This window comes from Pyricularia pennisetigena (genome assembly GCF_004337985.1).
Source record: "Pyricularia pennisetigena strain Br36 chromosome 4 map unlocalized Pyricularia_pennisetigena_Br36_Scf_11, whole genome shotgun sequence".
NCBI lineage: Eukaryota > Fungi > Ascomycota > Sordariomycetes > Magnaporthales > Pyriculariaceae > Pyricularia > Pyricularia pennisetigena.
In genome coordinates this window covers 164,866-180,390 of record NW_021940923.1, presented here as the reverse complement: position 1 = coordinate 180,390, position 15,525 = coordinate 164,866, and the positions used below count along the sequence as shown (strand labels likewise).

The window sequence follows — 15,525 nt, the reverse complement described above, 5'->3', positions numbered from 1 at the left end:
TATATAATGCAGCAAGGGAAAACAACCTTTATATATATAAAAAAAAACTTATCGATTTATACCGAAACGACCAATTAATGCAATTTCCCGGAATACCATTTCGAGTACAAATATAAAACCCTATAAAATTAATCGATCCAATTTTCGGAAATTACCCAATTTTGGATATTAAACATCCCAAATATACAGAAATCTTTTGGGCAAAATGTTTTCGAAATAATTGCGGATTGTATTTTAACAGAAAAATAATCCACGATTTCTTCCTACAACGACGTAAAATAACAGGCATCCACGAAATATATACCACTATTAAATTACCCAATTGGGAAATTAAAATAAAATTTAACATTAAACCAGCGGTAATTTTCACCCTTTATAACGATTACCCTATAGCATATTATAATTAAAAACAATTCCCATAATACGAATGCACCCGAAACATTTGCAAAATATATATATTAACCAAAGCACAGGTATAGTACGAAACGAAATTACGATAACCAGGACCCGTACCCATAACCAGAATTGTGTGGAACCTTAACGTTAAAAACAACGAAATACCCACAAACGCACGAAAAACGCCTGTATTAACAGGGCACCGACTTAATAAAATCAACGTTAGAAACAGTTATACGCCCCGAAACAAAAAAAATAAGGATCCACGACGCGAGTTTAATAAGCCAAAAAATTAGGACAGCCAAACGGTACAGGGCACCAAACGGTAATAACAAAAACGGAATAAAAAACCCTAAACGCCACGCAAACCACGAAAGCAGCACATAAACATATATTCCTAAATATACAATTAAATGGAAAACCCATACGAGCGCTCCTTAATAGCGGAGCACAAAATAATTACATTTTTCCAAAAATTGTAAAAAAACGACGAATATTTTGGCGATAAAAAGAAAAATTATATCGATTATAAACCGTAAAAGGAAAGGCAATTTTATACGGGAACGGTACCATCGAAACAAAAACCGTATACTTTTAAATGGAAAACTATAAACGAAAAAAACAAATTATTTTGGATATTACGGAAATAGGGAATAAAAATATAATTTTAAAAATTCCCTGGTTTAAAAAAAGTAACCCCCGGATAAATTGGACTACAGGCCAAATTTAATGGGAAAAGCACCTAATTATTGAACGACCTCCAGCATAATAGGGTTTATATAGGAAATATAGGGTACGGAAGGATTAAATAAAACAAATAGCGTATTTACAGGAAGGACGACCGACCCCGGAACCAATATCGGAAAAAAAGCGATTATCCACAGGCTAAAACCGATCCAATTATATAATATAAACCACGAAAAAATAGACCAAAAACGGCAAAATTCCAAAAAAATATTAAAATTATACACGACTATTTAACCAAAAATTCGAAATAGGATTACCCGAGCATAGTCCGTTCGACCACGAAATATTATTAAAAAAAGGAACCCAACCAAAATTTTATAAAATATACGGTCTAAATCCGACACAAATGGAGGCTTTAAACGAATATTTCGCGGAAAACCTTAAAAAAGGTTATATTAAACCATTAATATTACCAGTAGGATACCCAATCCTTTTCGTACCAAAAAAGAACGGAAAATTACGATTATACGTGGATTACCGACAATTAAACGATATTATAATAAAAAATTGCTACCCGCTCCCACTAATAAGAAAATTTCGAAACATGCTTTACTAAATATAATGGTTTATGATATTAAACTTTAAAAAAGTATATAATTTAATCCGTATAAAGGAAGGCGAGGAATGGAAAACAGCATTTCGCATTAAACGAGGATATTACGAATATTTGGTAATGTTTTTCGGTTTTACTAACGCCCCCGCAACCTTTTAAACCATAATTAACCACGTTTTTAAGGAATGCCTAAATATTTTTGTCGTTATTTACCTGGACGATATCCTTATTTTTTCCAAAACGTTGGAAAAATATAAAAAATACGTCCACATAATTTTACAAAAGCTACAAAACGCTAAACTTTTAATTAAACCCGAAAAATGCATTTTTTACAGTAAGCAAATTAATTTCCTAAAATACATTATCGCCCCTGGAAAAATTAAAATGGAAAAATTAAAAATCCAAACAATAAAGGAATAGCCCTAACCACAAAACGTAAAAAACGTTCGGGTATTCTTTGGATTCGTAAACTTTTACAAAAAATTTATTAAGGGTTACGGCGCGATCGCCACCCTATTAACCAATATAACCAAAAAGGATTTAAAATTCCAATGGACGGAACAAATACAGTAAATTTTCGAACAGTTACGAAATGCAGTAATATAAAAACCAATCCTTAAAATACCAAACCTAACGAAACCTTTCGAAGTCGAAACCGACGTATCCAATTACGCAATTGGAGGATAATTTAACCAACGAAACGAAAAAAAACGCCTGCATTTTTGCGCCTTTTTTTTACAAAAATTATATAAACCAGAATTTAATTACCAAATCCACGATAAAAAATTTATGGTTATTATCCGAGCATTTAAAAAATGGAAACCACAATTATCCGGAATTAAATACAAAATATTAATTTATACGGATTATAAAAACCTAACCCATTTCACCACCAGCAAAATGTTAAACAAACGATAAATTAAATGGGTAAAATTCCTATTAAAATTCCATTTTAAAATTATTTACCGAAAAGGAACAGAAAATGGCAGGGCCGACGCCTTTAGCAAAAAACCAAATTATAAAAATATAATACCCGAAAAAACACGGAAAATCTTTACGGCAAACGACAACGGAAACCTTTTACCAACTTTCCGAAATCTTATAACGATTAACACGGTAACTACACCAAAAAAAATACGGAAAATCCACGAAAGCAAAGTTTACGGACACCAAAGGATTTCCAAAACATGGAAACGGTTAAAACAGCACCACAATTTTAAAAAAACACGACAAAAAGTACGAAAAACTATTAAAAATTGCGAATTTTGCGCAAAAAACAAATCCGCCAAACATAAGCTTTACGGGTTTTTACAACCTTTACCAACCCCTAATAAGGTTTGGCAAACCATTATAATAAATTTTATCGTTAAATTACCACTTTCCGAAAAACCATTTACTAAAATTAAATACGATAATATATTAATTATAATGGATAAATTTACTAAATACGTTTATTTCCTATTTTATAAAAAAAGTAGCAACGCCGAAAAAATCGTTTACACATTCCTACGAATAATTGTTAGCAACCACGGATTTCCAGAAAATATTATTACGGATAAAAATAAATTTTTTACATTAAAATTCTGGAAATTTTTAATGGAACAGCTAAAAACCGACCATAAACTATTTACAGCATTCCACCCATAAACAAATGGATAAATAAAACGAACAAACCAAATATTAAAACAATATTTAAAATATTATGTAAACCACAAACAGGACAACTGGGTACGGTTATTACCCACAGTACAATTCGTATATAATAGCTTAAAAAATGAAAATATTAAAATAACCCCGTTTTATACCAACTACGGATTTAACCTTACAATATATGGAAAACTAAAAACCACGATTACGGCCCCACGAACCGATAAATAAGCAAACGAACTACGAAAACTCCATTAAAAACTCCAATAGGAATTGGAATTTATACGAAAAAAAATAACCAAATACGCCAACCAATATCGGATAAAAGGACTATTTTTCCAGGAGGGAAATAGCGTTTACCTTATTCGACGCAATATTAAAATATAACGACCAAATAGCAAATTTAATTACAAAAAGCTTGGATTTTTTAAAATCGACAAAAAAATTAGCGAAACCAATTATAAATTATTATTACCAGGAATTATAAAAATTTACCCAACGTTCTACGTATTACTATTGGAACCAGTACCACCCGGCACCAATATATAAAAAATAATCGAAATCGACGAGGAAAAAACATACGACGTCGAACGAATACTGGACCACAAACGCAATTACGGTAAAATAAAATACCTTATTAAATGGGAAAACTACGGGTACGAAAAAAACATTTGGGAACCTTTTAACCATTTCCAAAATTGCCAGGAATTATTCCGTTAATATTACCAGGAATTGGATTTGCGAACAAATTAGCTAAAAAAAAAAGGACGATTTAAAAAAGCACCATTTACTATTCCCAAAAGCTAAGGATCGATTAAAATTCGAAATTACACCATTAAACGAATTTATAAAAAAACGATTAATATACATTAATAAACCGAAATATACGGATAAAGCAATTTACCGACCGAATACTGCGCAAAAACATTTATCTTATCCAACAAAAAAGGATTTAAAAAATTTATTGGGAAAAACGAATCCCAAACGAAATTGGAATCCGGAAAAAGCGATTTTAAAAACATTTTAGGAAAAATTTCGGTTAATCGCCGCCGTTTTTCCTGCTCCGCCTTTTCGCGTTCCACCCGATCCAATTCCTCCAAACTGTCGATACCGCGACGAACCGCTTTTATTATTTTTTTAAACCACATTTTTTTTTATTTACGCAATCGAAAAACTTTTTCCTCCGCCGTTTCCAATTTAAATTTAAATTTTAAATATTGGGCCGCGATCCTATGCAACTGTTTTCGGGAAATATTTATAACATCGTATCGCGAGCGATTTAAGCGAATATATTCGATATAACGAAAGGAATTCCGAAGCGATATAACGCATTTCGCGATCCCCTGCGATTCGTAAATAAAATAAAAAAATATTTCGACCGCCGAAAAAAAAAGCACAAAAAACAAATCGTTACGACGAGCGGTGGACGTGCGATTACGGGTTTTAATTACGCGATTAAATATAGCGTAAAAAGGTTAGCAAGGAAAAAATATAAAAATAAAAACAAAAATTAGGAAAATATAAATTATTTAAAGGCCAAAGGGATTTGGTTAAAAAAGGGGAAATTTAATATTACGACCAAATAAAATGGGTCGGTACCAATAAAACCAGGCGGGGTTACACCCCTCCTAACGATATTCGACCAAAAAAAGCACCGACCGATAGGAAATAAAATAATATAAAAGATTACGTAACCCCACGTGATCGCCAAAAAAACGATATAATTAATATATTATATATTAATTATAGCAAAACAAATGATATGCGGGTTATGGGATATATTAAGCATATTACACCCAGGACAACGGATTATATAGGATACGTTTATTACTATGTAAATAAATTCGATTTTAGGATTGCTTAGCAGCAATTAAACTCTAGTTAACCTTAATATTTATTTGAAAACGATTATAATTTTACCCCAGTTATTGAAAACCCCAGTTACCCAGTTAAGACGCTCAATTGCTTCAACCCACTGTACTTTACCCTAAGAACAGGTTACCCGATACCTTGATCGTAACACAATCCCGGTTTCTGCATACAAAGTAATTAGACTAGTCACATTACCATTAAGTAAAATTAAATCCCGAACAAAAGCCCTGACCGTAGAGTAACTCGCTATATGTCAAAAATTAATTCTTAGTTTAAAATAACTTACGACTTCGAGGCATTGACCAAGCGAAGCTATTTTTAGCCATGCTAGTTCAACGACTTTATTCTACCCTCATAGATATACAGTATAACATGTTGTGGGTAAATCTGTTACACAAGCACCCCTCTAAATTACGCCACTCGTTTTTATTTGAAAGGACTAAGTATCATTTTACTTTGAAACCTAGTAGTTTTAGTATATATAACAGCTTTCGAATGAAAGCATGAAAACCGTCTATGTTTAACACTGCCTTGCTTAACTATTATCAGCCTATTTTACCATTACTGTGTAAAATTTTGTAACTCTTTTCTTGTTCAGGGTGGAATTGCAATGCTACTTTTCCGAGATTACGATTCGAGTCCAAACCCTGGTATTTTAGTATCTTTCAGCATCGCTGGGACCGCCAATGCAGATTTCGTATTAATAGCCACAATTAAAATCTGAAAACTCTGCAAACTTAGCAGCAATTTCGATTTTTGTGGAACTAACAACTCTTCCCAGCCGTTCTGACAAGGTGGATGCTCCCAGGGCGAGGTGGGTCGAGTCGGGCAAAAGATGTGGCATCCCAAAGCTTTGATGTTCTCGCATAACAAAAAGAAAGTCACGGCGGGGAGGTCCCAGCCGGATGATACCATGAATTAATTCAGCTGTCAAGAGTGCGCATAGATTGCGTGATTACATAGATGAACAAACGGCCGCGGACTTTATAATTCTCAGGTGATGACTTTCATTGCGTACCACTCGCTTCACTCTTTTATTATTTTTCATATTTTCTTAAATCGTCTTCCAAATTCGCAAGACGTTTCTTTTCTCCGAAACTGAAAGAAAAGCAAAATAATCTACTTCGTAATATACATCAAAGTCGACATCTTTTTTTAATTAGAGCTGCAATGACGGTGCCTTCAAAGATTCTGGCTGTAGCCGCCATCTTGGCCCTTTCCCCAACCGGCATTCTCGCAAATCCTCCAGCCTCTGTCGACTCTTTGAGCCCTGAGCGCTCTGTTAGCCCTGACACCATTGACCTTCCCACACGCTACGTAGCTCTACCGTGCAAAATAACGATTCACGGGGACCGTTCACCAGGGGCATTTTTCCGACAGAATTACGGCGAAGGCTTCGCAGCTCGCGGCGGCACGGTCACGATTAAACAAGTCACGTGCACAGTCGACCAAAGATGTGAGAATCCCAAATGCTCAGGCCTTAATGAAGATTGGCACGCAACAAGTTATGACATTGTCACGGAACGGGAAAGTCGCATTCTACGTCTGCAGGCTGCAGCCAAAGGTGTGGGTCGCGGGCAAAGAGCATAAACTCCCTTTACTAGAACATTAAAAAGAAACTATTGGAGATTGATACTTTCCGTCAAACGGGATCCAAGTTGTGGGACATAAGAGCCAGAACGAGTGATATTTATACACTCTGTTGACTAAAACCATGTTGTTTGAAGGGTTTGGAGTGACTCATTAGCGAGTGTCTTGTCTGCTAAATAATGGGTGACGCTGGTAACCTTTGCTTGTAACTGGAAAATGAATGTACGTGGATTGTGAAAGTCGTAATTTCCACACGATTGTTTGGTATCACTGTGGGCCAAGATAGAAGCGCCGTAAATATTAATTGGAGAGCACAAGAAAGAGGTCATGGACTCGTACGTTGCCCGAGGCGGATGTACAAAGATAGACTAACTAACACACTGAACAAGAAAAAGTTGCATCCGCTGACAGGTTAACCCTTCGGGGAAGCCAAGTGTAGCTCGTGCCAACGACGTTATTGCCTATAGCCCTCTACTGGTGACAAGACCCGAGCCAGTCAAACACCTCCCACAACCAAATCATGGGGATTGACTTTCATATAGGTTAGGTTGAATGGTCATGGCGCGTCTAATCTCCTGCAAACGTGCATCAAGCACTCGAAGCGGAGCATCGTAGCACTGTTCTGCTCATAAAAGACGTATGACTGCACAGCGCCCTCGGTAAAGGCGACGACTGCGACGAGAACAATGAGCACAACTATTACGGCATGTCTTCGCAGACTATCGTCATAGGTCTTCAGCCCCCCCGCCCCGGTTAATAGGCCCTTACAGGGCTATTCGGAAAAGGCCGGATTGCTGCTTGACCAAACACTCGAAGCACACAAGCAGGCCCATGGTGAAAGGTTCCCCAGATATGTTGATGGTTATGCACAACGACGCCTTTTGTTGACAAGAGTCGTGGCCGCCACGCCGACGCTCCGGCGCTGATGGAGGAATCATGAATGCGCCCGAAGGAAATGTTGAAGGTCTTGGCCCAGATCACTCGAGTAAATTGAGCTCTATGAAATGCGTTGGTGTTTTGAAAGCACAGTGGGGCTTCCTTACTGATGCTTTGGCCAATTGATAGTCTGACATGGAAAGCAGCTTTCTCAACCAACACCACTAGCCTGTCCTCTTCGTACGATAACAGGCTCCAGCTTCCAGGCTTCGATACGTCGGGACCCACGCCCATACACTGATGCATATCTCAATCTTTCCGTCACAAGCTTCATTGCTCGTCAGCCTGACGGGCAGCGCTTTGCGTCTTAGGCTTCGAGCAAAACTCGGATCGGTTGGTTAATCAACGCATGAAGCCTAAAATTGGGCTTTAAGAAGAACCGCATATTGTGGGCAAGGCATATTGTAACGACTAAAAGAAACAAGCCAGACTAAATCCATAGGCTGAATTGAGGTACGAGCCCGTGGAACGATGGGGGGTCAATTCTAGAGACAGACGAATCACAAACCTTATCGTGAGACTCTAAACCTATAAAAAAAAAGGGTGACATGGGAATAAGATGGGGCGTATGCAGGTGCAGAAAAAAAAGCTTATCTCTTACCGTGAGCCGCACTTCTGCGCCTCTTGCTTCTGTGCGTATGTTGGCATTGCTTCATCGCAGTGTTGCAGGAGGGCTGCAAAGAACGACTCTGGATCCTGATGCAAGCTTTGCTTTTTTAGCGGCGTGGCCAGGCACAGAATGTGGCGCTGTATCGTTGCCATGATAACAAAACGTCAATTAATTATACCCTTCCAGCCTAAACTCGTATCGTCAACGCTTGTTTCATCTCTCAGTTCAGAAGAAACTTTTCCATTCACATTGCCTGCGCTCGTCGTGTCTCTGCATGGCCCGACACGGTTACGTGAATGCGCGGGGGGCAGCGATGGCGAAGTATTGCCGCATGAGTAGACAGAAACTAGTACGCGACTCTCCATCATGCGGACAAAAGCTGAAGCTTGGCTTGAAATCATCAATATTTTTCTGTTTTTTTTTTTTTTTCCCCTTCTGTATATCACTGTCTAACCGGTCTAAGCTTTTCCCAACCGATCTATCCCTTGTTTTTTTTTGTTCATTTCTTTGGTCTTTTGTTTTCGGATGAAAGATAAGCCCTGCCAATAAGCATGAGTTGGCTTTCTATCCCTGGGTCGCCGTAAAAGGAAAAATAGCACTGAAAAAAAGACAACATGCCAGCATGATGCTGTGTACGCTTGAAGAGGACTCGACTCGAAGCAGCGGCTAGCACGTGTCATGCCGTGGTTGCGATAGCGCCAGCAACTCAGACGGACCAAGAGAAGAAACGACTTAATCGGCCCACCTCATGGCGCCGGGAACCTTGGGGTCCTTCTCAACATACTTGCAGGTGGTGAAGTTGCTCCACAGTGCCTGCATAAAGGGCCGGTTGTCGCTGTGGTAAAGGTCTCCAAGGACGGGCTTGATCGCCTCAGTGGCCTCCTCTGCCTTGTAGAAGGGAATGCGCCTGTTGCGAGTATGGGTCGTGAGTAAGTGGAGCGGAGAATAAATTCGAATCGAGTCATGAGAGGTCGAGGTGGAATGTGTCAAGCACAATGCAACTTACGGGAACAGGTGGTGGGCAACATGGGTTCCAATGATGCCATGGAAAAGGTGGCGGTCAATGAAACCAAAGTCACGGTCGACGGTGGCGACGGCACCCTTGACAAAGGTCCAGCTGTCGGCCTCGTAGTGGTGCACCTCCTTGTTGGTGTGGTGAAGGTAGGTAATGGCAACCAGCCAGTGGTGGACCCAGAAGTAAGGAACGGCGTAGAGGAGGAACATGGTGCCGGCGCCGACCTTGGTGGAGCCCCAGTAGATGGCGGCGGCGACAATGGCAAGACCAATGTCCGAGATGGCAATGTAGAGGGCTTCGCTGGGGCGGAAGACGGCCGAGGTGGGCTCAAAGTGGCTCTGGCGGAACCACGAGGCACCCTTTTTCTGCAGAGACTCCTTGCCGCAGGTGGCGTTGAAGAGCAGGTACGTCTGCCAGCCGAAGAGCTGGTGGCTGACGAGGCGAGCCAGCTGGAAGATGGGTGTGTCCTCAAAGACCTCGAGGTCGATGCCGAAGCGGGACAGCATGCTAGCGCGGGCCTCACGGTCGGCAGCCTGGGCGGGCACAAAGGCCATGTCCTTCTCCATGTGGCCGGTGAAGTTGTGGTGGCGGTGGTGGGAGAACTTCCAGCTGAAGTAGGGCACCAGCAGAGCCGAGTGGGCGGCCCAGCCCAGGACGTTGTTGATGCGCGTGTGCTTGCTGAAGGCGCCGTGACCGCACTCGTGGGCCAAGATCCAGAGACCGGTGCCAAAGAGACCCTGGACAAAGCCGTAAGCAGCCCAGGCGGTCCAGCGCAAAGTCGAATCCGGGATCTGGGGGATGTAGGTCAAGGCGGCCCAGCCGAGAGCCGTGATGAGGGCTACATCTCGCACCAAGTAACCAACTGAAGTCACCAGTGATGCTTCAAAGCAGTGTGCGGGAATAGCATTCCTGATGGTGTTGATGTCTGGAAATTGCTGTTCCTTGGGCTGTGATTATTTCAGGACATGTCAACAATCTGCTCGAAGCTTTGGTGTGTACCAATTGAGCAAGAAGAGAAAATGAAATTGAACAGCAGTGGGTTGCATCTCGCTCACCTTGGCTTCAGTGCGGCCAGCGGCGCCGGGCCGCTGAGTGACGGTAGTGGACATGATTGTTTGTGGTTATTGACCAGACCAGGATAAAACAAGAAGCAAAACGATTGGTAACTCCGAGCAATGGAATCTAAAAGAATCTATCTGTAGAGACTGTTGCTGCTTCTCGAAGGAACAAAAACAAAAAAAACGGAGAGGGAAGGGTTCTTGGGAAATGTCCAGTTTGATGGGATAGCCTTTTTTTTTTTGTTGTGTTCCAACAAGACTTGGAAAAAATATGCGGGTCTGGACGTCGTTTCGAACGTGGAGAAGTCTGGGCTCGTAGTCGTTAAGGGAAGAAAAATAACCATACGTTCGAAGGGTCCAGGTAGGGGACCCCGGCTCCATTGCGGCGGTGTGCCCCTGAAAGGGAGACAGGAGCCGGCTATCTGTTATCGCAAGCGTATCTGTTGGGAAGGAACGAGGGCAAACGAACAAGTTTCTTTAGCTTTGTTTGGCTGGCACGGCACGTTCATGGCAGGCACGTACTGTGCTGTGCTCTTCCGACTGTACAGTATGCGAGTCGAGGATTTTTAGGGTGCTACCTAATTTTCTTTGGGTTTTCTGGTTTTGCTTTGTTTTACATGGTAGTACTATAACTTAGTTGCCAGGAAATCCACGTTCCTCGGATGTGCAGCCCGACTCGGTCGCTGGCCATCCAGATTATGCACTAATTAACTGCATGGCTGCGATGGGTGGTCTAGCCTCTACAGTGGCGTAGGGAGGCTTGGGAGACTGTCAGGTGCATACATACCTTAGTTTGATCTAGTCGACGAATTTCTTTGCCCGCTATTTATTATCTCTTCGGTAAAAATTTGACATTCGCAGTGTATCTATCCTACACTGAAAATGCAAACTCTAATTGGCTGACATGTGCTTGCTTCACGACAGCTGTATCAGTTGTTGGATGCGCCTCAACAAATTTTGAGGATTTCCCCTGCTGAAATGGAGGACAAAAAGTATTTCAGGGTCCTTTGGTCCCACTTTCAGACTGGTCCAGATTAGGTGAGGTTCCCAGGGATCTCGCTTCCCTTCCCCTGGATCTGCAGTAAAACCTGGTCTGAGCTTGGTTTTAGCGCAGGCAGAAAAGAGTCGCCTTCCCACGGCCCCCATTCAAGAGCCCCTCTTTGTTAATTACCCGAACCATACATAACCCCCGCAGCATTCGAAGATTCAGTCGTTTCGACCCTTGAGGAAGGCCAAAGCAAACGGGTGCAAACATGACTGGCCAATTCAGAGAAAGACAAAGAAAAAGAAAACCTTGATTGCATTTACTTTTGATTCAGGTGCAAGGTCCATGGCGTCGCTTTGAACTGGGAGTTTCTCTTACAGCTCTCAAGTTTGGGCCGTTGCTGCGATACATGTATGTATGTCCTTGATGCCAAGTAGCAGAAGAAAAACCCGGAAAAACAGCAAAAGGGGTTCGTTCCCTTCCACCTATTTATAAGGTACGAATACGCGCCTCCATCTCCACATTAACCAGGTACCCCCACCTTATCACTGCCGAAGAAATCTGCCTGACCAGTGTTACCGTAGTTGCTTTGCGGTGTGGGAAAAAAAAAAAAAAAAAAAAAAAAAAACAAGGGAAAAAAAAGCGACAAACAATCGATGGTTACTACCGCTTTTAGTCTTTGCTCAAGCTTTCCGGGTCACATTTTGACTTGAATTTTATCTCTTACAGCACACGTTTTTGGATCCTGAATATGGCTGGCACATGTCAACCAATTCTGTCGTGCTAATTTGGTGGTTTCCTTAGGTCTTCTCTAACCCTCTTTCACCGTTCATCGGTGTGGCCCATTCATTGCACACCATGCGTTTTGTCGGCAAAGCTTGGGCCCAATAGCCCGGCCATCACTGGCCACATGTTGTGTTCAATCGAACTCCTCCACCCATCGTTTGGTCTCCTGGATGAGAAGCCATCGACCTGCCTCGATCGATGGCCGCCTTTGATTTTCCATGGCACGTCTTCGCTGCATCTCAATAACAAACAGTCTTGCACGATTTCGCGTCTACCCTTCGCAAATAACAAAACAAAACCAACAAGCAGCACCAGTAACGCGGCATGCCCCCACAGCTTCGAGTGAAAGACAAGCGTTGGGATGAAGCATGGCGACCCAAAAATGCCTTTTGCAAGGAAGCCAAGTAGCTTCTCTCAATGGGCAGATAGCTTTGCATCCTCGCTCCGCACATTCGCCCTCCCATTCGTATGGGAGTTAAACTGTTTCCGATAACCGAACAACTTTCAATGATTTGTTTTAATTAAATTACTCTGACGTACCGAGCCATAGGTACACAGTTCCCTGCCAACAACTTGATCTGGCCACTTGCATCATTGCGCTGATATATTCAGACGATAATGTACAAACGATCCCGGCAGCATGCCCTTCACTATTGCAAGCCCCCATCACGGGTCGAAATCTTGCATTCCAGCCTCCTGATAACGATATCTATCGAGTTGGTCTGGAGTCTCTTTTGGGACCGCATTATCATGGACGACGCGAGCTTGAGCGGCGCTTTGTATCGCGCATCCTTGCGTAACCATCCGCCAATGATCTTGGTAATGAGTTTACCGTATCAGCCCAGATGATTAGATACGGCCCGGAAACCAACATTAAACTTTTTATCAACAAGTCGAACAAGCCTAGAAATTGTTCGAGGAATGTCACTTTCCGTTTCTACCCCTTCCAGGCCTGTCGCATACACTTCTTACAGCCATTCCCATGTGCTGAAGTCGAGACCGTCGAAACCCGGAATCATTGGGGCCAGTCACGACGAGCCAGACTTTCTGTGCCCGGGGATTGCCAGGCACAGGCTTCCAAGGAGGCATTTAAAGGAATCAGACTCGGGGCCGACCGATCAATGTGGACAATGTGCTGGTGATGACGAGGAACACGTACTTCTTGCCTGTGTGGAGACAATTGCCTGGCATGCTGCTTCTCGTTACGGGAGGTCGCCATCGAGCGCTTCTTCCGTACCCACGCTTGAGTCGCTGAATCGGTACGGTGCCTGGAATCGTCTTGACTGCCGGTGCGGTTGCGAAAGAAGGCTAGTTGATGTATGCCGGAAACTTGCAATATTACATTGCCTTGTTGTCCAGGCCTGACACATCTCTGCATTACATCAAGATGGACAAGGCAAACCAAAGGAAATAAAGTTCTCGAGCATGGGTCAGCGGTCTTCCAGCTAAAGGTTTTGAAGAATCGATCGCGGAGTATGACCTTCAGGAAGGCTCCCCGATAGTGAGACGTAAGAATTGATCCTCACTCTGTGTTCTACAGGCTACATCCGGAAACGCTACCGATAATCGCCCAAAAATGCAACTGCCTGCGCTCGGCTCGACGCCAACGCAGACAGGCTCGCTGTACTGTTACAAATAGCGACGACCACGGCCAGCAGTGTCACATGTTCCAGCCAATAAGCTGGGCAGGACCAAAAACGCGGTAGCGATGTGGCCGTAAACACGTACGATCTTCTCGGCCAAGTTGACTTGCGTACCCCAATACCACCTCGAAAGACTAGAGCATGTCTGTCACTCGACCTGGCACGCACCTCAGACCTCTTGTGGTAGCTTCTAGACTTGGTCTTTGTTTCCCTCGCGATCTGTCACAAGATTGAAGTCAACAAAGGAATTCACAACAACGCCGCACGCCCCTCGCAACGGTGTGTATGGGTCTGCATCAGGGAAGCCTGCACCTGCAACCGATCGCATCCGATATGAGCCGCCGCACACGATGTTCGGCCAGCCCTTGGAATGGGCATATGACCGGCAATATATTTATAGCGCCACCTACTCGATTTTTTGGTAGCAAGTACTCGAGCACGGTGGTCAAAAGGGCAAAGACAAACGCGCCATGAACGCTAAAATTATTACACGTGATATCACCAAGACGGATTCGCAGTTTGCTCACATAACCGCTATAACAGCCATAGAATGGTCACATGCATCTTGTGCCCTTCATTTTGGAGCAAGTCGAGCGCAGTCAATGTGTAAACTGTCTGTTTTACATTAGCATGCAGTCCTACAAGGGTCACCGGTAGTGCAGTGCTGGAGCTGGACCTGGGGCGCGGCGATGGTATTGCTACTCCTTCGCAGGACGAATTAAGTGAGACCCAACAAAGCAGCGGCCTTTTTTCTCATCGACACCAGGAGCATGAGTATCGCATCGGTTAATTGTGGGTGCCGGATAGGAAAGGATGTCCACCGGGAGTAGCAGACTCAAACTCCAAGTTAGAGTCAACCTCGAAAGAATAGGTAGACATGAGAATAAGCTTGATTATAGTGTCAATGTTTGCAAAGGTGTCTGGCTGTGTTCGGTGGACACTTTGCTCTATAGATTAACATAGAACGCTGGCTGTGACGCAAGGCCATATCCGAAGGGGTCAGCAAAGCTCGCGCGTAAACTGCTACGTTATTCCAGGGCTTTTGCCGAGGGCTTACCACCACCACCACCATCACCACCACGACTCCTTGCAACGTTATTAACAGACTTGTATTGTATTTGCCTGGTTTTGGCGAGAAAATGGACCAATCCGCGTACGAGAAACGTTTTACAGATCGGTGTGATAGAGAATAGCTTGCGCGCTTTCCCTTGGGCCTTCGCTCTTAGTACGGAAACCGCTTCGCTGAATCAGGTTGCAACGAATGTTTGTCGGGGTTGGTGTAGTTACCCTGCATATGGCGGCGGGTCAACGCGTCAATCCAGCCTCATACATTCGAGATGCAAGTGGTCAAGAGGCAAAAAAGGGACCACCGAATGCTTGGTTCGAGTTCTGCAAGCTCAAGCAGCTGACACCTTTGCAAAGTCTATCTACTATAGACATCCACCAGGACAATTTAAAGCAAAGCCGGCACATGCAGCCATGGATGAAACTTTGACGAGACGGAGGCTACTGCGAATATATGCCTCAATCCCTAGTTTTCCTTGACTAGCAGAACAAGATGACTATCATTCTGGTACCATTCTGCAGTCTTTCCAAGATTCTAATTTTCTTTTTCTTTTTAAGGAGCCCGTGTGCCATAGAACCCGGAAAAACACACCGCGGCAGTGAGCCTTCAGTCCATTGCCAG

General features: G+C 42.9%; 2 protein-coding genes across 2 annotated transcripts; one reads left to right on the top strand and one right to left on the bottom strand.

Moving 5' to 3' along the window:
* Nucleotides 1-6,385: 6,385 nt before the first annotated feature.
* Nucleotides 6,386-6,805, top strand: PpBr36_10692 (uncharacterized protein; the record flags this gene model as incomplete). The annotated part of the gene is made up of 1 exon (XM_029897801.1): nucleotides 6,386-6,805. The coding sequence occupies one exon, from the start codon at nucleotides 6,386-6,388 to the stop codon at nucleotides 6,803-6,805; it is 420 nt and encodes a 139-aa protein (XP_029743787.1).
* A 2,278-nt stretch (nucleotides 6,806-9,083) lies between these two features.
* PpBr36_10691 (uncharacterized protein) lies at nucleotides 9,084-10,475 on the bottom strand (the record flags this gene model as incomplete). Its single annotated transcript, XM_029897800.1, has 3 exons — nucleotides 9,084-9,258; nucleotides 9,358-10,313; nucleotides 10,422-10,475. The coding sequence occupies 3 exons, from the start codon at nucleotides 10,473-10,475 to the stop codon at nucleotides 9,084-9,086; spliced, it is 1,185 nt and encodes a 394-aa protein (XP_029743789.1).
* Between the last annotated feature and the right edge of the window lie 5,050 nt (nucleotides 10,476-15,525).